Raw genomic sequence first — 25,850 nt, 5'->3', positions numbered from 1 at the left:
ATATACATTTCAGACGTTTTTTCAGTTTATTGATTTTTTTTGTCCGTGAGATAACTTTATTTAGAAATAATAAAGCGGTCGGGAACTTTTAGAACCTCAAAAAAGACAAAAAAAAATTGTATTGACTTATTTAAAAAAAACTGCCAAATTGGTGATTTTTTGCAGAAAAATGCGACTAATCTACTTTTTTAAGGGTTTTCAGCAGTTCGCTATACTTAGTTTCAATTTTAAACATAATTGCACTTTTGAAATTTACATTCAAAAGTAGAGAAAATTGTACCATTTTAATCGAGAACACTAAGAATTGAATGGCTTCTCTCTAAACCTTTACACTTAGACAAAATGTTGATTAATAGTGTTTGAAATTGAATAATTTGTAATTGCGTTAATCCTTATAAAAACTTTTATTTTTTCGATATGGAAGTCTTAACAGTTGGACAATTGAAGTCTACAACGTTGAAAATTCGATTTTCCTCCTGTTATCCAGAAACTTTATATTTTCACCTTTTTTATAAAAATTAGACTATTTGGTTGAAAGTTTGATAATTATTTTATGTTAAATTTAACAATTTTATTCATTTCATCTTTTGTCGCCGAAAATGTAATGATATTGTTGAACATTCGCCATTTCATGTATAAAATTCATCTTTTTGGATTGAAAATTCCTCTTTTCTAGGAGTGTTAGGTTCCAATTCAGATTTTTGTAATGAATAAGAAAATCGGCACAAATGTAAAATGAAAAATATAAAAAGTTTATTTGATGAGTGGACTGTATTTACATGATTTGAAGTGGAGGACTATTCAGACTAAAAGTTTACATTTTATGCGGTTGTGCTGACTCGATGCAATGAGCTGCATCGGTCAGCTGTGAGAGAGCAGCTCTTGAGAGCAGTTCTTAAGCAGCTCCCTGGGGCTAACCCACGAGGATGACGCTCGGTATTTAAGGCCTAGGGGCGCCTGGTTATCCTAAGAATACCATAAAAAATCATAAACTTTGGGTAAAAGTTTCCAAAATCATCTTAAGCCTGATATACACATTCGGCATTCGCCGAATACCGAATATTCGCTATTCGCCGAACAATTAACTATCCGAATGTTCGGCGAGTGGCGAGCATACCCGAGCACAGGTATACACACATTCGTACATTGCCAAGTACCGACTCGACTTGGATATGACGAACATTCGTCTTTCAGTCATCGTCAGCAGTAGTCGAGAGTAGGAAGCACCATGGAAAATAATTCGGAAATTGTGGCTAATGCGGCTGCTTTTTTAGTTTTAAGCAATGGCTACGAATTGTTGCAGAAGAAGAAAGAAGGCTAAGAAAAGAAGGTGGTGGATGGTGTCACATCACCGCAAAGCAGACAAATTAATAATATTTTAATAGAATTTTTCGTTACTTTTGTACGTAGCCAATGCTTTATAAACTATGTGAAATTGTAACGTTAACCAAAAACCATGGAAAATTCCATAAAACTTATTATTTCGTTATGATAAGTTAATGTTTCGAAATTAATTATTCTTTTGTTAATTTATTAACAAATGGTAATAAAATAATCTTTTTAAATCAATTGTTCTTTGGCAGAATTGTTAATTACTTTTGTACGAAGCCAAGGCTTTATAAATGATACGAAATTATTACGTTAACCAAAAACCATGGAAAATTCCATAAAATTTATTATTTCGTTATGATTAGTTAATGCTTAATAAATCAATAATCTTCATTTTTAAGAGTACATTTTCAATTAAAAGAATTAAAAAAAGCATAACAAAAGAACACTTAATTTAGAAACATTAAAAAATGTTAATAAACAATTCAACATTATTTATTTTTAAATAAATAACCAACATAAATAGTAGTATGTACTTAATTAAAGCAAAAATGTTCGCCGAATATACCCGAATGTGTGGACGCTCTCAAAAATTGCACTTGCTCGCCTATATTCGCTAAAGTGCTCGCGTTGGAAGTTCGCCTAGTAGTGGAGAACACGAATGCCGAATGTGTGTATCGGGCTTAAGTCGGTCTTGTCGCAAATAAATGTAAATGAGGAAATTGTAATGGTTGAAATTTTTACTGGTTATAAATGCCTTATGGAAACGTCCTTCTTTGAAATATAATATAAAGAGTAAAAGTTTTCCAGTTCGTATTACATTTTTAGAAATATAAATATTGTTCTGGACTGAACAAGTAGAAAAGTGAGTGTTTGGTTGAAAATTCATCTTTCTTCTTTGAAAATAAACTTTTATGTTGAAAATTTAAATTTATTCTAAAAAATTCGAATTCGACCTGGAAACTAATCTATGTATTTATTAAAATATATATATGCTTTTTTTATTGAAGTGTTTCATTTAAAAAATTCATTTTTATAGCTTGAAAAAGCAACCGTTTTTGGTTTACTGAAAAAAATAATTGGTTGGGACAACTAACAAAGTAGTATGCCCAACTATTTTAGCTTGTAATATATGCCGCTACTATTATAGTGGTTAAGGCTACTACTTTTATTCGCAAGATTGGTAGTAGTTGTCCTTACTACTTTATGTATTCTCGCTACAACTTTCGATGGTACGAGTAGGTAGTACTTTCAGGTAGTTGCGTTTACTACTTTGAATAGTAAGCGTTACTGCTTTAGTTATTAAGTCTTACAATTAAATTAGTTATTTTACAAATAAATTAGTTGATCTTACTAATTAAAGTAGTAACCCTTACTATTATATAATCTGATATAATATTACTATTCATATAATTATATTCATCCCGCTGGCAAGCTGAATTGTCACGATGACGTATTTATACAAATGAAGGTACCTTTTCACGGAGGCATGTTTTGAAGTATTCGTTGAATTTATTTGACACATCGAGTTCGCATCTATAGGTTATCAATCAATCAAATTTGCCATAAACCAACAAAGTAACTAGAAATAAATCCTATGAAAAATATTAATTTCACGATTATTTTCAAACAGGTTTCCGTGAAAAGGTGCACTAAGCGTTGGCCGTAGGGCGTAGAGGACGCCCTAAGGATCTATACGATGCTCTTCACTATTTTCCACGTGTTTACACATTATACGTAAAGGTTCAGATTAAAATGGCGATCATCGAAAATATAACGAAACATTTCGACGCGAATGTTGGCAGCACTGCTCAGAATTCAGTTATGCCAATATCGCCAAGGGCCGCAACTTGTAACCTTTATTACTTTTATTTCTTGGAAAATAAATTGCTGGTAAATGTAAATAATTTATTTGTTGTGACTACAATTACTATCCTCACTAATATAACCTTCATAGGAGGACCAACGGCGACTTTTACTGTAGAACACTGGTTAGTTACTGTTACCATCGAAGTAGTTGTAGCTTATCCCTTATATCTTCTCGCAACTAACCATTTTTTTCAGTGGTGAATATTAATCTCTTTTCTTCAAAAATTCGTCTATTTGGTTGAAAATTCACCTTTGCATATGTAATGTTCAATTATTTTGTTCAAAAGTCATATTTTCTGTCAAAAATTGAACTTTTTTTGTCGAACATTGGTCTTATTGGTTCGATAATCAGTCCTCCTGGACTAAAAAGTCATTTTTTCAGAAAAGTGTTCATCGGCACAAAGAACGTTGTTTGAACTGAGATTTTGACTCACTGGAATCTATATTCATGCTGTTAACTTTTTTTATTCAAAAATTCGTCCGTGGTAGCGCTAAAATCGATCATGTTTAATTCTGACGTTTAAATTTACCGAGGTTGAAAACATTGTCTTAAAATATTGTTGCAATTTCTAAGAAAGAAGAGAAGTCTGCTGTTACGCGGCCGACGTCGGTATTTATGATTTTTTTTAAATTAAAAATTATTTCTTTCAAGTAAAAATTATAACAGGCAAGGTTTTAAAATATTTTAAGGAAAACAAGGAATACATTAACAATTTTTTAATCATTTTAGTATTCAAATATCCATGAACATTTATTTTCATGGATTTTATTTTTTTGTTATTTAGGTTTAATAGAAAAACTATTAAGTATTATTTACTTAACAGAACGTTAATATTAAATACTTTTTTAAAGAAAACTAAAAAGGGTGAAAACGAAACTTTAAAATCTGATTTCAGCGCTACCGTAGATGAATTTCCGAATTTAAGAAATTAACAGCTATGAACATGATTCTTAGAGAGTCAAAATCTCTTTTCATGCAACATTCTTTGAGCCGATGCTTCAGTTTTAGAAAAAAATCAGCCCTGTCATAAAATACGGTACTCAACCCTTTTTTTCCTTTACTGTTGATATTTCCTAAAATATATTATTGTTAATATTTTTCCGCTGAATTTCTTTCGATAAAGTTCAAATAAGCTCTGGGCGTAAAATTAAAATGAAAATGATTCTGTTGGAGTACGTAAATGTCAAAGTTGCCTTTATCCTCCAAGCGAGTTTGCGGCTTGATATTGCATTTTAAATTTTTAGTTTGTCTCATGCATGTGTTGCTACCTTCATTATCCGACAGAGTTTTCATGAAAAGTGTTTCATCTATTGCAGAAAGACACGTCCTTCTCCGTAAAGCCTTTCAATGTGTCGCCAGGTTGCATCGCGAGGGCTTTGACATTTGCATGAAAGTGCCATAAGCAATTCCTATAGCTCTTTATATAAGCACTAAATTCAGAATTACGGTCGCTACTCAGCTAAGCAAAATGTCTATAAACGCACTAAAAGAGACCGGTATGGAGAAGTAAATGCTTACTGTGGAAAGTTAAGGGGTTGCTATTCATTCGAAAGTATGCATTAAACTCAAGTTGTTTTACGAACTTAGCAATTCAGCCCCCCTTTTAGTTTACAGATTGCGCTCCTCTGCAATTGACTGAACAAATCATACCGTTATAGTAAAATTGTAAAATTATTACACTGGAACTTGGATTGAAGCAGTCCGGATTTAAAATACTTCTAGAACTGATTCCATGGTGGTTTTCTGATGCGAGGAGCGCGGGAGGTGCTGCTCACTTAAACGTGAAAAATAGCAAGTGGGCCGCTCTCTCCGCGCGTTATTTGCATCAGGTCACGTCATTCATTAAAACCCAAACAAAATGATTCATTCGGATCTGCCTATTTACATTCGGACGGTCTGTATTTACTATCAAGGTCACTGCAAGCCATTTCTTAAATTAAAATCATATTTAAGGGGCCGTATAAAAACTATGTCAAACTGGCAGGGCGTGGGGTTAACGCAGAATGAGCCTTCACGCATAGAAAATAAAAATGGGAATTACAATTTTTTGAAACGCTTGAAGAAATGAAAATTAGAGATTTTATTTTACTAGTAAAATCATCTAAATACATTTTCCTTCCTTTCCCTTCTTTGCCTCTTTTTTATAAAGAACTCTTTTTCTCCCTGTTTTGACGTAACGCATTTTTCCGGTGATTTAGCACAAACCTCCCTTCGTAACGCTTTTTCTGAATTTTCTTCTAGTTTTTCACCATTTTAATAACGCTTGGCTAGACACCCCCCCCCCCTCCCCCAAAGCGTTACGTAATACGGCCGACCCTTTACATGCGAACTGAATTAAAAGAATCCAATAACAAAGTTAAACTGTTTTTCGTAGAAATTTAATCTCTCTACTGGAAAAATTTTATATGGTTTTTTATATAGTGGGAAATTATATATAATATGTATGTATATGTATGTATCGTTTTTGTTCAGGTCAAAATTAATTAATTATTAGTTAAAAGTTGAACTGCTTTGTTAAACATTCATTTTATTGGTTGAAGATTGCATTATTTTATTGAATTTTGTTTTGTTTTTGGTTTATAAGAATTTTCATGACTGAAAAATTCACTTCCATTTGAAGCTTGAAATTGATCGCTTTTACACAAAAAACAATTATTCGGTTGAAATTAAATGTAATTTATTGAAAAATAATCTTTTTGGCACATAATTATTCTTTATGGTGGAAAATACAACCACTTGATTGGAAGTGGAACTTCTTTGTTAAAAATTTATTTAATTAGTTCAAGATCCACCTATTTGATTGAAAATTCAAACATTTTGTTAAGAATTCTTTTTTTTAAATCAATTTTGTTATGAAAATTAAAATATTCCATTTTTTTATGAAAAATTAACTTTTTATTTGGAAATTTATGTTGTTAAGTAAAAAAAATGCAACAATTGGGTTGTCATTTTTTTCTCTCCAATGAAAAATCCTTCTTTGTTTTTTATTTATTGGGAATTCATCTTTTTTGGTAATATAGCACTTTTTTGACTCAAAATTAACATTAACAATTTTTTTTCGGTTTAAAAATATCAACTATTATATTTTTCGTTTTTTTTTAAATTTAAAATTAGGATCTTTTTTTACTTCAAAAATTTGGATTGAAAATTTAACTACTTAGTGAAAAGAGGAACTTCTCTGTTAGTAATTCATTTTCTTAAAAAATTTATCATTTTAGTTAAAAATCCAAAAATTTAATTATTTTGTAAAAATGTTAACTATTTTGTTATAGAGTCGTCTTTTTGGGTAGAAATTTTGTTCTTTGGCATTGGAAAATCGACTTTCTTCTAAACAATTCGTCTTCTTGACTAGAAAATACAACTATTTGGTTCAAAATGCAACTTTTCTGTTGAAAATTGGTAGCTTTTCCTTAAAAGTTCAACTATTTGGTTATAAATGCAACTGTTTTGTTGAAAATAATCTGTTTTTCTTTATGATTCAACTTTTTTTTTTAATTGGTCTGCTTTGATCGAATAGAATGGTTTTTAATTAAAAATTGAAATTTTTTTTTGGTTTAAATGTCAACTATTACATTTTTCGTTTAAAGTTAAATCTTTTAGTTGGTAATGCAACAGTTTAGTTAAGGATTTATTTTTTTTTTAATTTAAACATTTGTTTAAAAATTTATCATTTATTTTTTAATATTTGGTATAACATTAAACTTGTTTCTTTGTTGAAAATTGAGCTATTTGGCTCATATGAAGTGTTTTTGTGCAATTAGATTAAGCACAAATTTACTTTTTTAAGTTTATGTTTTTCTTAAGAGTAAGATTTGTTTTTCTAGGTCTTGCGGTCTTCAATAATTAAAACAATAAAACGAAATGATTGTAAAGTTCGTTTATTAAAATGCTGTCTTTCTGACGTTTCAGCTACCACTGCCCCTAATTAAAGCTGCAATATTGTACAGATTAATATTGACTATATTGGAAGTAGCATATCCGCAAACTTAAAATGTAATCTTTATCGTTTTAACTTGAGTGAATTTTAGAACTAATTGTGATGTCTGAGATTGTTCCCTTAGTCGTTTTATCATGTATCTAGTAAATCGAGTCTTGATTGCATCAGTTTGTAAACCGCAGCTAGATTGCAAATTGCAAGAGGTTGTGAGCATCTTACCTCAGCTAATCCACCGAGGTGGAATCCTCAAAGTTGTAAAACTGTACGAAGGTGAGCGTATTCTGCGGAAACGTATTAAAACTTTTAGCACTCTTATTATACCAAGTCGCAGTTGGCTTATATCTTTACCTTATACCTTATACCTTCCAACTACCCTCGCCGGAAGGAATTTTTAATTTCTAACGACCTTTAATTACACGGAAAGGAATCCCAACTTCCGATTTCAAGTTCTTCAAATAGAAATGGATTTTATTGACTCTCCCTGCCGTTCCGTTTTCTCTTGTTTGCCACTATCGTTTCGTTTCTTCTTAAGTTAGGAAATTCTAAAAAGTGGATTGATATTGATAATAGATTTTATGCTTTCACGATGATTCATTTTGATAAAAAGAGATATTTCGGGTTTCAATCGTGTAAAAAACTACAAATTGTTTGCCGACTTGTCGTGAACATTGCAGTTCACATCTTCAGGGCTGACCTGAAACTGAGGTATCAGGTCATGATGTTCTTAGGTATACTTTGTACGATGCCTGTGATTGGTCAGAGCGCCCCACCGTGGGGACTGGTCGAACTTGATTGGATTGATATTTCACCTTAATTATTTTGTTTCTGATTTAAAGATAAAAATCATTCATCTAAGTTGTTGTGTCGATAAAGTTCGATAAAATTGCATGGATCACTGCAGTTCAATTTTAGGTAAAAAAGGGAATTTAAAAGAAAGAGTATTAAAAGGGGTCCCAATTTATTATTAGAAACTTTTCATATCATTATTGAGTATCTAATGAGAAGGTAGTCGATTTGTGCACAATTTGACTGTGTCAGTTTTCATAAAATCTCCACGTTTTGAGACACCTCGAGTCAGATAAAAACGCTATTTACGAAGGTGTCTGTCTAGGCATCTTATCTTTCGAAAGACTGATCAGATAGGATTGAGTTTTGGTACACGTTTAAAAGGCATATAAAGAGACGGCCAGTTCGTGAACCAGCCATTTTTGACTAATAGTTCTGTTTTTATCCATCAACAATGTTTTTTAAAAAACAAAAAATTCCTTCTTCCACAAAAAGTATACGAGATATGAAAAAATTTCAGTTTAGAAAATTGTTGATAGCCAAAGGTTAACAAATTTTGTTTGAACCATTTTTTAATAAGTTACATCTTTTTCGTTTTAATCGTGAAAAATGCTATTGAAAATAAAAAATCCCATTCTTGGAGAAACAACACAAGATTCGGAAAAAAATGAATAGACGATAGTTGTTTACCAAAAAATTTCGACAAATTTATTATTAATTATTTTAGGATAGAACGCGTAGATCTTTCTTGTTCGTAAAAAATAACATTAAATTTTTGGAAAAACGACATAAGATACGAAAGAAAATTAATAGACAAAAATTGTTCACCAAAAAAGAATCGAAAAATTATTTACAAATTGCAAGATAAAAAAAATGAAAAGACAAAAATTGCTTATCCGAATAACATCTATAAATTTGTTGTTATTTTTTTATGGGACGCATTAGTTATTGTTTAAAACGTAAAAAGTAACATTAAAAATCTAAAAAATAAAATCTTTCTGAAAACGTCAAAAACGCAAATTTTCAAACAAATAATTCCATTTTTAACTAAAAAAAATCGAGTTTCAATAAAAAATATCAAATTTTAAGAAAAAATAGAATAATTCAGTTTTTAGTTTATAAAAGTTAATATTCAATCCAAAAAATGAAATTTCCTACAGGTTATTAAAAATTTTAATTAAAACAGATGAACTTGACATTAAATATTAAAAGTTTTGACAAAAAGATGAATTTTTAATCACAACGATTAATTTTTAATTGAACAAAAATTTTTTACAAACAAATAATAGAATTATCAACTAAATTAATTTTCAATGAAAGAACAATAGTATAAAAAGAATTTAAAATAAAATAGAATTTACTTATAACCAGGCAGGTTTTACACATTATTTAGCAGAATCTCTAAGCGATTAAAATTCTTTTTTAGTAAATTACGCAAGACGTTTTTTTCCGACCTGAGACAAAAAAAGTCGAATTTGGGCATCTATGTTAAGAGTAATAAAAAACAGATTAATTTTCCACCCATAAAATAATTTTTAACAAAAAAGATAAAGTTTTAATTAAAACAGATGAACTTGACACCAAATAGTAAAATTTTTGACAAAAAAGATGAATTTTTAATCACAACGATTAATTTTTAATTAAACAAAATTTTCTAAAAACAAATAATAGAACTATCAACTAAATTAGTTTTCAATGCAAGAACAATATTATAAAAAGAATTAAAAATAAAATAGAATTTACTTATAACCAGGCAGGTTTTACACATTATTTAGCAGAATCTCTAAGCGATTAAAATTCTTTTCTAGTAAATTACGCAAGACGTTTTTTTCCGACCTGAGACAAAAAAAATTGAATTCGGGCATCTATATTAAGAATAATAAAAAACAGATTAATTTTTCACCCATAAAATAATTTTTAACTAAAAAGATGAAGTTTCAACAAAAAAATATCAAATTTTAAACAAAAATAGAATAATTCAGTTTGTAGTTTATAAAAGCTAATATTCGATCAAAAAAGTGAAATTTTTTACAGATTATTTCAAATTTTAATTAAAAGAGATGAACTTGACACCAAATAGTAAAAGTTAAAAAAAAAGATGATTTTTCAAACACAAAGATTCTTTTTCTATTTTAAAAAATTGTTTTAAACAAATAATAGAATTCTCAACTTAATTAATTTTCAATGCAAGAACAATACTATCAAAAGTATTTAAAATACTATAGAATTCACTTAAAATCAGGCAGGTTCTACACATTATTTAGCAGAATCTCTCGGCGATTAAAATTGTTTTATAGTAAATTATGCAAGACATTTTTTTCCAATCTTAGACAAAATAATCGAATCTTAATTCTCTACAAAAAAAACGATTAGTTTTCAACCAACAATGATATAATTTAAATTTTCCTTAATGACATTAATTTTATCAAACAAAAAAAATCAAGAAAACAGTTCAATCCTAAATAAACAAGATAAGATTTTAACAAAGAAAAATAATTTTCTACCAGAAAAACGAATTTTCAAATGAAATAATTAATTTTTAATTAAAAATATAATTTTTCATCCTGAAATTGTGCAGTTGAATTTTTAATCAATTTTTAACAAAATAGTTGAACCCTAATCAAAAAGATCAGTTTGCAAACAAATAGTGGAGTTTTCAACTAGAAAAGATAAATTTTTAATTAAAAATATAAATATATAAAACCAGAAATAGGATAATTCCTTTTTAGTTAAAAGAATTAATATTTAACGACAAACAATTAAATTTCAACAAATTAATTGAAATTTTACTAAAATAGATGCATTTGATGACACATACTTAGTTGAACTTTCAAGCAAACAGATGTATTTTCAACCAAGAAGATTAATTTTATATAAAAAAGACGATGTGTGAAACAAATAATTGAATTTTCAACCCAAAAATATTCATTTTTAATTCCAAATTAAATTCCAAATCATTTTTTTACCAAAAAACAAAAAAAAACGGAATGTGGAACTTAATAGTTTTGTTCTCAATCACAAAGATGAATTTTAAAACGAGCAGACTAATTTCCTACCGAAATAACGAATTTTCATCGAAATATGTGCATTTTCAAACCAAAGGGTGGAATTTTCAACTACAAAAGATCAATTTTTAACTTCAAATATCAATTCTCTACTATAAATGATATAATTCAATTTTATCTCACATAAATTAATTTTGGACTAACTTTAAAGGAACTTTCTACAAAATAGTTGAATTTTCAAAGAAGTAGTTTTATATTTCTAACAAAAAACACAAATTTTCACCAAAATACATAAATTTTCAAAAATATTCCACTTTTAACTAAAAAAGATCACGGTTCAATAAAAAATATCAAATTTTAAACAAAAATAGAATAATGCAGTTTTTAGTTTATAAAAGTTAATATTCAATCAAAAAAATTTAATTTTCTACAGATTATTTCAAATTTTAACTAAAACAGATGAATTTGACACTAAACAGTAGAAGTCTTAACAAAAAATATGAATTTTCAATTACAAAGATTAATTTTCATTAAAGAAATTTTTCTAATAAATAACAGAATCTTGAAGAAATTGTTGATGTAAGTTCTTGGCTTTAGGGTCAGGTGAATTGAAACTAATTAAGTTGTTTCAAACGTTTCAGCACACAATGGTGGCCTATATCAAAGAATTTTATTAAATCTATGAAAAGTACACAATATCTTGTAAGTACGCAGTTTTACAATTGGAAGCAGTATTTTTTTATTAATATCTTAGTTGTGAACTAATAAAAAATAAAAAGGACTTATTTTTTAATTTAAATTTTATTTCATTTTATTAAGAACTATTGATAAATCTTGCAGTAATCTTAAAACATTATTTTATTTTAAAGAAGTGCAATTGATGAGGAGACATTACCAATGTAATCGAAAAAGTTTTGTCATCAATTTTTTATTTAATGAAACCATTTTCAATCGAAAAAGTTGTTTACAAATGATTTTTTCAGGCACGTATATGTAATTATATTAAATTTTTTATTATTTTATTCCTTTTTTGTTATTTTTCAGATGATCTGTTTGTACGAAATTTATTATTATAAGTTGTAAGAAATCTTATACAGATGTAAATTGTTTTCAACTAAATTAATTTTCAATCCAAGAAAAATATTATAAAAAGTATTTAGAATGAAATAGAATTCACTTAAAATCAAGCAGGTTCTATACATTATTTAGCAGAATCTCTCAGCGATAAAAATTATTTTATAGTCAAGTATGCAAGACGTTTTTCCCCTTATAAGACAATAAAAAGTCGAATTTGGACATCTATGTTAAAAATAATATAAAACAGATTAATTTTTTACCCATAAAATTAATTCTGTTCAAAAGACGATTAGTTTTTAACCAACAATGGTATAATCAAAATTTTCCTTAAAGACATTAATGCATAGTTGAAGTTTCAAACAGATGGATTTTCAACCAAGAAGATTAATTTTATATAAAAGAGACGATGTTTGAAACCAATCATTGATTTTTCAACACAAAAATGTCAATTTGTAATTCAAAATTTCAATTTTTTACCGAAAGTGGGAGAGTTAAATTTTTAGTTAAAGAATTTAATTTTTAGCAAAAAAAAAAAGGAATGTGCAACTTAATAGTTTTGTTCTTATCACAAAGATGAATTTTCAAACGAGAAGACTAATTTCCTACCGCAATAACGAATTTTCATCGAAATATGTCCATTTTCAAACCAAAGGGTTGAATTTTCAACTAAAAAAAGATAAATTTTAATTTCAAATATTAATTCTCTACCAAAAATGATATAATCCAATTTTATTTTACATAAATTAATTTTTTTTACATAAAAATAATTATAAGTACAAAAAGTCAATTTTCAATTTAAGATATCAATTTTCAATCAATAATATTACGTTTCTACAAACAATTTTTTTTAACAATTAGTTAGGTTTTTAACTAAAAAGATTAAACGTTAATTTAAAAAATTACTTTTTCACCAAAAATGTCATAGTTTAATTTTCTGTTAAAAAAATAATTTTTAACAAACAAAAAAAGTGTTATAAACATTATTTCAAAGGAGATTGAATCCATTTACCATTAGGCAGATTTTGCAATTCAAGTCTTTGAATTGATCAAGAAAGAAATTTTGTTGTTCTTAGATTAAATTTCAAGAAAACTATTTTTTCGTCATAAAAAAATTCTATGTTCAAAAGATTAACTTTTAACCAATAAGATTAATGTTTTACAACAAAGACGAATTTTGAACCAATTACTTGATTTTTAAACTATAAAGGAACAGTCTTTTTAAATTTTCAGTTGAAAATGTTCAACAATTTAGATGCATTTTTTTATGTCTTGACTAAAATTGTTTCTTGGTTAAAAAATCATCTCTTTGGGTAGAAACTTGATTTTCTCACTGAACATGAACACAATGAAAATGTATCCCTTTAAGTTGAAAATTCAACTGCTTTTTAAAACTTGCCTTTTTGGGTGGAAAACTCAACAATTTTGTAGATATTTTTCTTTTTTCTTTGTTTGTTTAGAGCTTTGCGCTCGATAATGTATGCATATATACATCTACAAAAGTAATTTGGTAGTTGTGAATTATCTTTTGTTAAAGCTCCTTTGTTGAGGACTCAATTATTTTGTTTAAAATTTGTATTTTTTGTTTGCATTCGACTACTTAGTTAAATGTTAAACTAAATGAGTAGAAATGGGTCTTTTTTGGGTTGAAGATTCATCATTTTAGTTGAAAATTCTTTCTTTCTTTGGTTGAGAATTAATGTTTTTTGTTGAACATCTCTCTAATTGTTTTAAGGTTGAGCGACCTTTTACAAATTAATTTTTTTTGTAAGAGATTCATTATTTTAGTTAAAAACGTATCTCTGGTTGAAAATTAAAAAATTTTCTTGAAATAAATTTTTTTATTCAATTCAGCTGTTGTTGTTTTAGAATAATCATATTTTTTAGTTTTTGGTTGAAAATTTATCTAATTATTTAAAAGTTTGACCATTTTGTTAAAATGTTATATTTTTGGATGAAAAAGTAACTATCTGATTGCAAATTCGTTAATTTTTTAAAACTGAAAATTAAACTTTTTCATTTTTAGTGTAAACGGTTTTGTTAAAAATTTGGCTTTTTAATGAAAGATTTGCATTTGACACCGAATAGTTTAACTTTTAACCAAATAGTAAAATTTTTAACCTACAAATATAAATTTTAAACTGAATAGCCAAATTTTCAAACAAAAAAGATTAATCTTTAACCAAAAAGAGTTGCATTAAAAAAAAGAATTCTCAATGAAAACGCAGTGGTGGATATCTTAAAACAAAAAGAAAAGATTTTCTACAAAATATTTAAATTTTTAACCAGAGTTGAATTTTCGAATCAGCATGTAAATTTTCAACAAAGTAGTTGGCTTTTTAACCTGAAAATATGAATTTTAGATAGAAATTGTAATATTTGATATTCCAACGAATGCAGATGCTGCCAAGAGATGCTTTGTGAAATAAGGAAACGAATTTTCAATCATAAAGATTAATTTTCTATAAGAAATTAAAATTTAAACCAAAAGTAGCAAAGTTACTTTTTTGCACAGACAACTAATTTATTTCCGAAAAAAATAATTAAAAAAAAATAGTAAATTTTTTGACCAGAGATAAATTTTTAACTAAAATTATAAATTTTTCAACTAGAAAGACGAATTTTAAACAAATAAAGAATCGCTAGTTAGGAAATAAAAAAATTTCTCCCACTTCTTAAACTTTTAAGTCAAAAGACTATTTTTCTGTAAATCTGTTATAACACCTAGACCCTCGATCTACCACCATCAACCAAATTTTTTACAATACCTTCACCCCACATGATAATTTTTCAAATAGTTATTTGTTGAAAGTGTTATTTTGAATACAATATTTCATTAATTTCAATGTAATTTGAAATATAATAATTATTATTTTAATTTTAAACAAAATATTTATGTTTTTCACAAAGTTTAATGTGATAAGTCCAGTGGAAAGTAGGAGACTTAACTAAGCCCAATAATTGAAAATTGGCAGAAATTTGCCTTACAAAGTAGTGTAATGATTTGGTATAAATCGGAATAATGAAACAGTTATTACTAAAAATTTTATGACATGGAACGCATGAACTAATGTTGGGGAGACTTAACCAAGATTTTCAGGGAAGACTACCAAGTGGCAACAAGCTTATTGCATGTGTTTTTCAACATATAAGGTCATTGTTGATTATTACAATGCGCGTTCAAAAATTTTACTACATTGATTTATCAAAATTGTGGTGTAAAAGTGCAAAGTTCATTATTTAAAGAATATGATTATCATCAACGTGAGCTACAAAATCATAGTAAATGCTATTCATCAATATTAGATGTAAATTAATCTTTAATGAAAAAAAGCTCATTTGCAATAAAATAGTTCATTTTCTACTTAAAAATAAAGAATTCGTTGAAATCCTATTATAAAAGATTAATTACAGTTTCAGATAAAGAATTCATCCCTTGATGTCTTGTATTGTTCTATACTAATATTTTATAACATTCATTAAATATGTATAACATAGAAAAGATAGGCTTTTCATTTATTCTTTTTCATAACAAGATAAATATTTTAAAGCAATCACTGAGATAGTTATTTGGTTAAATGATTCAAGAATAATTTAAATCTTGAAAATATTGCAATACAATTTTAACAAAAATTACATTTTTGAAGATAGCCAACAACACATTCAGAAGCGTTTTGAAAGGTTTCAAGAAAATGATGAATTCCCTTCTGTTTCCTAGACAAATTTTATAATTAGTTTTAATTTTGTTATTTAGAAAACCACCATCTTTAATATTTCAGAAACTTGCAAACTTGGCACAAAAAGAATCTGAAAGATTTTAAGGTATTTTTTTAATTTTGCAGTTTTTTTAATTTAAGGAGAAATTTAAAATATTGAAATAGATACTTAATTGTCAAAGAACATTTAACAAAACGAAAAAGATTTCTCTAAAGGCCGAAAAAAATGTAGAAGGTATAAAGGCAATTTTTGTAATTTTTGAATTTTATCCAATTTTTTTTTATTCGAGTTAGTTCCAAAGACTTTTAGGAATTTTTCACAAGGAGTGAATTTCCAAAGATACAAAACAAAAAATTTAGAAGCCTTCCACGTGTTTTAAAAGATTTCAAGAGAATAAAAAATTTTCTTAAGTTTTCTAACAAAATAAGCAAAACTTTCAATTAGAAACGTACATTTTTTTAAATTTCGGAAAAAAATTTCAAATAATTTTGAAAGGTTAAAAGAAAATACAAATATTTTCTCAAAATTCTTGGAAAAATTTGAAATAATTTTTTATTTTAATAATTACTTGTTAAAGAATATTCAAAAAGATTAAAAAATAATTCTACAAAATGTGAAAGATTTTTGAAAATTTATAGGTGCAATTTTTGTAATTTTGAAAGTTTTTCATAATTTGTTAGAAAAATTCGAGTTAGTTTACAAGATAAGAACTAATTTCAAAATTTTTGAAGAGATTAAAAATATTCACAAACTTGAAAATTTTGCCGAAAATATATAAAATATTTAATAATTTCTTCCAAACTTCTAAGAGTTCTAAAGTTTGAAACGTCCAACTGACCAATTATTCCTCAGATTTTGTAACATTGTATAAAATAAAGAAAGGTTCTGTAAATTTTTCTAAATTCATTTCTAACGTATCTGCAATCGCTAGATATATTTTTAAGTTTTCTGTGAAATCGTCGACAAAAATTGGATTTATACTTCAAAATCAAAATGGTAATACTGATTATCCTGCTCTCATATACACAAATGTGTTAGCATCTATAATAGGTTATTATTAGAAGATGTGTTTTAGTGTTAATCAAATTCAACTTTATTTCCTTTTGTGTTTTTTAATTTGCTTATATTAATATTATCTTCAAAATTATTGAAAAAATATGGAAAAATCTAATCACAAATTTATTAATATTCTTATTATCAAAACAAAAATAAGAAATTGACATGTTACGAAAAAAATCAGTGAAAGCTTTCTATCGAAATTTACTCATAATTGACTCTTAGAAAAGCGTAACTTAAAAGTAGCAGCAAAAAAGTTATTGAACACCGTTTTGATCAAAAATGGGTGTATTGCATACAAAATGCATAACAATAATTAATTTCCTATTGTGGTAAAAGGATTGGTTTGAAATATAATTTTTTATCATTGACAATTTTTAATAACATTTTAGTTTAGCGATATTTTTTGAAATTACTATCATTTAATCACAAAAGAAATAATATAAAATTTCTTATTTTTGAGGATTTTTAGCAAGAGAAATGTTTGTAATACTGTTATATCACCGATATCACGATTTTCAATTTTTATTTTATCAGGAAAAATAATTTGTTTGTTATTATCATTAAAAATACCCATATTTCGGGAGTAAGTTTTTATTTTCGTAAAAAATTGAAAATTTCATTTCTAATCGCTATTTAAAGCTGATTTTGAAAATCCATGAAATTTGTATCTCCAAATTCTCTGTCTATTATTCGGAACTAGCTGAGTATTTGATATTAAACTTCATTGACCCCTGTGTACGCGGTTCATATCTCCAGTGTAATTTTGTCCATTTCTTTTAACTGAAACATTACATTTTTATCACATTCTGCAGACGAGCCTGCTCCAGTTTTAGGTAAGTGTCACTCTGAGATTGTCAACTTCAACATGCACTTCATCAGACGTCGATAAATTTTTGTACTAAAACCGTTTTGACTTAAATTGAGCAATATTTTATCTCGGAAGTGGATACTTGCTTCATCTTTTAACGATGATTTCGATTTTACAGGCTCCTTTTTCTTTGTTTCGAAACATTTCTATTTTGTTGGTTGTCCAGTTTTGTACTGACACCTTCCGTTTTTGTAATTTAGACAGTTTTTCAAAATGAACAAAAAATTGAGTTGGTTTAAGAGACATGTAGAAAATTTAGAAGTTTTGAAGCTTAAAAATCTAAAAGAGAATATGTTTCATGTTCTTAACATTCAAAATTAATGAAATTTTTTGTTAATTGTTTTCTAATCTAGAAACAGTGCAAAAATATAATAATATGGTACATTGAAAATAATGCAGTTATAAAATAAATGCCGAAATTATATTTCGTTCATTTGAAAATTCAGACTTTGAATTACAAGAAAAGGTTCTTGGTACTAAGGTAGTTGAAATTCGTCACCATTCTCCTTCTACTGTTGTTTCGTAGGAAGCCACCATCTGGCTGTCTAGTCTCAGAATCTTGAGACGATAAGAGCGATATATCGGTTCTCCGATACCAAAACGATACGAGACAAAACCGAGACTGGAGTCTCGAAAACCGATACCTATATGAGAAAAAACCGATCTTTTTCGATACTATATTGAGACAGTCTCGTATCGAACCGCATCACTACATGTTTTAGAAGAACGATACAAGCTGCAATAAAATTTTAATTAACAAAATTGTTCCCTTAAATTATATCTACAAATTTGCTTTGAAATTTTTTTCTGTAGGACGCCAAACTTTTTTAATTATACAAAAAACAATCAAAATAAGTCTATTTTAATATCAATGCACGTTATAATTTGTGATCATAATTAAACAAAAATCCGAAGGAGTTTTAACAATAGAGAATTCACAATTGAGAGCCGTGCGCGCAAAGCGCGATAAAAATGTTCCTGCGTAGCAGGTAGATTTTTTAAAATTCATTTTTATTGGTTGATAGGTTTTGATTCGCCATTCTCATCCATTTTTTCCCAGCGTATACTTTTCAGTAAAAAACTGTGAATTTTTCAAAGTATTTTTCTAATAGCGCATTCGTTTATCCTGCACTGGTGTACTCCAAGAGCACCCCGTTCATTCCTTCTTACTTCTTCCTTCTCACTCCGACCTGATTCGGTGCAAATCGAAGTGCACCAGAGCAGAATAACCGAATACGCTATAAGTATGCCAGAAATAAATATTGTTAAAAATACAAACATTACTTAGCTAAAAAAAGCTTATAGTGTACAAAACAAAAAACTTAAAAAATAATTCATCACAAAAAGAATAAGAAATACGAAGACATCAATTTTTTCACTACGCAGTTTACTAATAAAGTGAGATTTTGTTTGGAAGTGAAGTATTTTGTTCAGATAACATTGGAAATCGAGTAGCAGGTGTTTGCTTCGTTGTCTTCGTCTCTTCGACGAATCATCGTGGCATTGAATTCCTTAATTAGATTTTATAAATTATACATGCGCGTATGTCGCGGCCTCGAGCTTTTGAGGTCCGACTTTGCACACATGCAATTGACGAAAGCTGCCATAAAGTTGTGGCGCCCTCTTCCCCTTCTGTATAAAAAGATATACGCGTTCATTAAACTTTGTATCTTGGCTAGCTCACCAAGTTTATTTATTTATTTTTATTTTTTAATTACTCTTTCAGACATTTATTGTGTACTATTTTTAATTTCATTTTTACCTTTCCAATCTAATGTCTGTATTTATTAATCATTACGTTCCTTGTTTTCCTTAAAGGGCAGCATTTTTTTTCTAATTTTCATTTATAAATAAGGATAATGTATCAGCTTTATTGATGCATTGTGAGATCAAATTCACTTTTCGTTAGATTAAAAATGCAATTCCCGCTTTATTGCAGTAGAACCTATCTTATTATTTAGAGCATAAAATACAATTGCACAGATCAAAAGAGAACAAAGGTTAAAGTGGAATACAATGTGCTATTATGGAAACCTGTTTGACTTCCTTTTGTAAATTTAATTGGCTCAGGAGTTCAAATATTGAATGCACATATGATGTATGTAATATATTCTTTTTTGCGAATATTCCTATTCAAACCGATATAAAAGTATATTTCTACAAAATTATACGAGCAGTGAATGCTAAATATTCTAGAATACTATAATTTATTTATGATTTCTTATGCATGCACATCTGTTAGAAAATTGTACCGCTGATTTTAAAGCAGAAAAATGAGGATTAGTAAAAATGTAATTTAATTAAGTTTGAAGGGCTGCTAGAAGACCTGGAAAATATAAAAAAATCTGGAACCATTATGGAATTTTGAAGAAGATCCTAAAAAGTTAGAAAAGGCATGGAATTTTGAAAAAGTGTTTTTAATTTGTTTATTTACAACTATTTTAAATAAATTTCAATGATTTTAGAAAATTAAAATGGAATTAAATCCTACAGGAATAATCCCCGATAATTTATTTAAGTTAAGATACCTTAAAAATGATAATTTGTGAGAGAGAAATTAAGATTAAAACGTATAATTGTTTTAAAATTGTCTCAGTGGGTTAGAAAGTTTTTAAGAATTGATTCTATGATTCTAAGAATTATTGGGATATTATTATCAGCTATGTCTGATACAAAGAAAAACAGTATTTTCTATGAAAAAAGTTAAAAAACAACAAATAATTATTTTAACAATTGTTTTTAGTAATCTAACTTTTTATTATTGACGTTTCTTAGCAATTAAAAAATGGTTAAATTTTAATCAGTCAAGGCTTACTATTTTGGTTAAAGAATTCCCTACAACTATACTGTTTCTAATTTAAAAAATAAGTAAATAATCTTCAAATACAGTTATTTGTTTCAAAAATGTCTTTTCTTTAAAAAAAATTGTTTTAACGATTACTATAGAAAAATTAATTTTCGAAATTGCAAATAGTATAAATGTAAAGAATTTTTTCTCTGAAAAAAATTATATTTTATTGATATGAAAACATTTTTTTTAATGTGGGAAAAGTGATATAACGAAAAAATTGAATTGAGAAAATGTTTAAGATCAAGTTTTTTTTTAAAGTTACATATATTACGAATATTTAAAAATTATAAGGGTAAAATAAGTTTTTTGTTGTTGAAAATTTTACTTATAAAGCCGTCACAAACAGTCACAAAATAAAAAATTATAAAGTTTATTCAATAAAGAGATTTTCCTCAAATTTTTAGAAATAATAGGTACTGTATGGTCTACTCAATATTCATTTTCCATTTGTTATTTTTTTATTCTTCCAAAGAAACTAATTATTTTTAATTTTTTCAAAACTATGCCCTTACAATTTTTAAACTTTTTTAAACGATATCGCAATAATTGCAATATATACCGTAATTCCTGCACTACATATCGCAATTATCACATTATAATAGCGTAAAATCGTGATACTGTACATTGCAAAATTTCAAATTATATTATTATTTTATTATGTTATATATACGAGGGTTCTAGTAGTCATCAAGCGATGTTAATGCATTATAATATCCTAAAAAGCTCCGAAATCTGCTTGTACGTTATCATATTGCGCTTTATTTCAATACAGAGGTTTTGCGATATTGTTATGCGATATATTTTTCTCCCTGTATCACATAAGTCTACGTTGTTCTGCTAAAAAAGAACATGATTTCGTCTTTTAGTTTTTCAAGAAGCACCATTCATTAATCTTAATAATTGCAAAAAATAGGAAAAAAGTTGGCATTTTCGAGAAATTTCTTTTTTTTTGTAAATTGAAATAATTTTACCATGCATTGCAGAATGGCATGGTTTTTAATGGAAAATTGTCAGAAAAACTCGTTTTTTCCCACTCACAAAGAGATAATATCATTGTGATTCTTAAAATATTTGAAAAACTTGTTCTGATATTTAATTTTTGGCACGACAACTACCTTAAGGTCTGCAGTTTATAATTGTTACATTTTAAGGCTCTTTATTCTACCTATCAATTTTAAAATGGCTTAATTTAAAATTTTTGCATTTCAAAATATTTTAAATTGTTTGAATTCGAATTATCTAGTTTTTAATTTAGCCTTCAATACACAAAATAAACATTTTTCAAGTTTTCCTGGATTATATTTGAAAGCTTGAATGGCCTGGGCAAAATTGAAATAAACTTGGAAAAGTCCAGAAATAACGAACAATTTGAATTAAAAAAATACTATGAGAAATTTGCAAGAGGGTCGGAATTTTAAAACCAGATGTTTGTACCAACCCTGGAAGTAAATATCTCTCTTAATTTTCGGTGGGATATAGTAACACAAAGTCAAGGTTCTTCGTGCCAGGTTCCATCGAGAAGAAGTCAAGCTCACTGGCACCTAGAACTATTATTATTAGCTTTGATTCTATAGCCAATGTTTAACAAGCAACATTCATAGATTTCCGTCAGAATACAAAATGGTTATTTACTGCTGAGGTTTTATCTGACGAATTATATAATTTTTTGAAGATAAAAAGAATATTTAATTTAATAACAACTTTTTAAAATAAATACCAAACTCCTGAAATGACCCAATTCTTCAAATGCGATTTTATTTCTCGAGTCGGCCAGAATTTGTACGATCGCTATGAGAATTTCTGACCCACTTCTCGTAGTCTAACTTGAGAGTTATGTGCTTGTTACGCCTATTTAATTAAATTAGCCTGTTCCCATCTTCGGTTGCGGGTGGGAGCTTTTATTTAACTAAACACCATTTTCTTTTGTTTGCTCTACTCTTTGAGGATGTGAGAACTATCTGGCGACCGTAACTCGAACCACTTAGCGGATGTATTTATGTTGCTACTTTACCAACATTTTTAGCTTCAAAAACCTGTTTTGACGCACATGTAGAACTTAATTATCCGGAGTTTGTTTTTTGAAACAATTTCAGTTTGACATAGTGCAGTTTCTTTTTTGGAAAAGGGAGCGTACACATATTACGTAGCGTACTTTTATAACTTCTACTTTATACCTTCCACCCTCTCCCCTTCCCTCTTCCCCCCTTCCCTCTTCCCCCCTTCCCTCTTCCCATATGACGCTTTTCCATACATTTTTAATATGGCTGCGAGGCTAAGGGATTTTCCATAAATTACGTTACCACTTGGAGGAGGGGTTTCTCACCAAATCTACGTTCTTAACGGAAAGGGGGGGGGAGGGTCCCAGTCAAAGTAAGATCACACATATATGAACCTTTCATAATTTAGAGAAATTGTTTCCGTAAAAGTACAAATGGTAACGTTTTTTTTACGTTTCCAGATGATGAGTATTTTTGGTAGAAAATTAATCCGTGTTTAAAATTTTAGGTTTTTAGAGGAAAATTTAACTTTTTGGTTGAGAATTCTTGAATTTTATTTCAAATCCGTCATTTTTGGTAGTAAATTAATATTTTTGTTTAGAAATTCTTTCTTTTTATAAAAAATTCGTCTTCTATGGTAGTAAATTAATCTTTTTGTTTAGAAATTCATCCTTTTGGTTAAACATTTAACAACTAGGTTTTAAAATGGAACTACATTCTTAAAAATTAAATACAAAAAAAAACATTTCTAGCGTTCTTCAAAATTTAACTCTTTGGTTGAGAACTCTTGAATTTGATTGAAAATTCCTCTTTTTTCGGTAGTAAATTAATCATCTTTTTAAATTTATTTATTTTTTTTTGGTGAAAACTTGACAAATAATTTGGAAAGTTGAATTACTTTCTTAGAAATGTATTTTTCAGTTGACTATTTAAAATTTTAGTTAAAAATTCATCTCTGTTTGGAAATTGAACTGTTTTTTTGAAAGTTTCATTTTTTCCTTGAAAAATTACTTTGGTAATTGAAAATTTACATATTCCATTAATCAAGTTTAGTTGAAAATTCAAGTGTTTTGTATAGAAAATTCTTCCTTTAGTCTTGAAAGTTCAATAATTTGGTAAAAAAATCAACTATTTGGTAGAAAATTCGTTTTTTTATGATTTATTTTTTGTTAATGAAAAGTTCAACTATTATATTTGCGGTTAAATCTATCTTTCTTAGTTTAAAAATGCAATAATGCCCGGAATAAGTGTTACATAAAATTTAATTAGATAAATTTGAATACTTGACTGTTGATTTATTACCAATGTTTATAATTCCCCACTCGGTCACGTAGACAATATACGTATATAGGCAACTTAAATTTCTACAGAGACAAAAAAAATCAGTATAACCGTAAAAAGGGTAAAATCGGAGAGGGGGGGGGGGCATAACGAAATCATTTGGTATCAATGTGGGGTTGAGGAGGGGGTAAATGGCTCAAAATATGTAACGTAGTTTATAAATGATCCCTTATATGCGCACGTTTCCAAAAATTCGACAAGTATGTTAACAATATAATTATATTCTCATTTGTAAACTTTCACAAATTAGTATTTTCAATTGTTTTAAGTGCATTGTAATTTTTCCGAAGAAATTAATAAATGTATTGTGAATTATAACTTTAATATCTCGTTGCGTAATTTGTATAATTACTAGCTATCTCTCGAGCTAGTTTCTGGGAAAGAACTCGTTTATTTCTACACAATGTGTTGCACGTGTGTAATTTGCGATGATAATGCAAAGTGAATGCTCTAGAGACTGGAATTTTTTTGAAGTCTTTAAGGTTGGATTATAGATGGTCAGAAGGATTATAGTTAAAAACAGCTTAGGCATTTTTATTGTCAGTGTAATAAATTAAAGGAAGTTAATGAAAATAGTGAGTGAAAGCAACACAGAAAAACGCTGGTGTTAAATTTGTTGCAGCTCAGATTTCATAGGTCTCCCAATGAGCATTTGAAACAATTTTCAAGTCTCAAATGTATACCTCTGAACGTAGGTCCACATCTGGGCATGTAGGGGAAAGTATCATGTAAAGACTGAATTTTGGCTCAATGCCGAGAATTGTGGAGTCCTGAACCGGGCTATCAGCCACCTGAACACCTATCAAAGCAACTATTCGCATTGCGATATTAGACTAAATAATTGTTAATAAGGAAACTAATTGAAATAATATTTACCTGATTTTAAAATTTCTTTCATTTAACAGTGTGTACTGGTCACTTAGAATAAATTGATAACTTCCTAAAGCAACTTCCAAATGTTAGGTTAGTCATGGCCGTCGATATTTAAACTAAAGCCGGGATGTGTAGAAAAAGTCATGACCGTCCACATATACAATTAGGTATTTTCACTTCAACACCAGCTAACTTCACTTTTTGTAATATAGAAAATCCAGAGGAAATTTCTTCGAACGAACAGGCATCAATTTCAATGCAGACGGTCACGAATTAGTTTTTACATCCCGGCTTTGGTGGTTTGAATGTGATGTAGGTTTTGACTAACCTAAGATTCGGTTATTATATCACTTAAAGTACAATTTTTATTCCAAGACACTAATAGTCACTGGTAAATGGGAGGAAATTAAAAGTTAGGGAATTATCATTATAACTTACCTGCTTATCAACATCTATTTCACCCAAATAACGCCCGACAAAATCATCTTGACAGGTGACTGACAGTTTGTGGACGACACTTCACGTTGCTCTGGACGAGAAAAAGCAGTGTCTAAATGATGCTTTTCCCTTAAATTCTCCGAATGAACCTGTGTGGCTCAAATTCGTTGCAACTCACTTGAACACCGATTTCGGTGTACAATGGAGGATCGGCGATTTTCTGTGAATGATTAAAAATTTGGAAAGAAGTTACAGAGATGCATAAAATCGAGAAAAATGTAGAAAAATTCATAAAATTTTTTTTCCAGTCCACCGACCTTCAAGACAGCAACACCTACTTCTCGTACACAATTAAAGCTGCAGTTGATGCGCGAGCAGCTGCAGGAACAAGAGAGACGAGAAGCTGAATTCAGACAAAATTTGCAACAACAAAGACCTGCAGCTGCACCTCCAAGACCTGTTCCACCAACACCTTTACCAACTATCGGAGTTGATGTTCCACCTCAAGTTTTGCAAGTCAGTTTTTAATAATATTTAATTATTATTACCATTCGTCTCGTATAAAGTAGTTTCTCTTAGAAATGTGCAGTTCATCAGCCCGAATTTTCAGTGCCAATTGATACCTTTTTGTACACGCTTAGAACATTGCATTTTTTAATGTTAAATTTAATTCAGGAAGAAATTGAAGCTTCCAAGTTCTTTATG

The 25,850-nt window shown here is 28.2% G+C and overlaps 1 protein-coding gene across 1 annotated transcript in view; it reads left to right on the top strand.

Annotated features, from left to right (window-relative positions):
* LOC117172066 (microphthalmia-associated transcription factor) overlaps positions 1–25,850 on the top strand; it is a 310,163-nt gene that overhangs the window by 91,565 nt on the left and 192,748 nt on the right. Inside the window, exon 3 of the mRNA XM_033359813.1 lies at positions 25,454–25,661. Coding sequence (XP_033215704.1) covers positions 25,454–25,661 — 208 coding nt within the window. The remainder of the gene's footprint in view (positions 1–25,453; positions 25,662–25,850) is intronic.

This window comes from Belonocnema kinseyi, chromosome 4, assembly GCF_010883055.1.
Source record: "Belonocnema kinseyi isolate 2016_QV_RU_SX_M_011 chromosome 4, B_treatae_v1, whole genome shotgun sequence".
Classification (NCBI taxonomy): domain Eukaryota; kingdom Metazoa; phylum Arthropoda; class Insecta; order Hymenoptera; family Cynipidae; genus Belonocnema; species Belonocnema kinseyi.
This window is presented reverse-complemented; position numbering and strand designations above follow the sequence as displayed.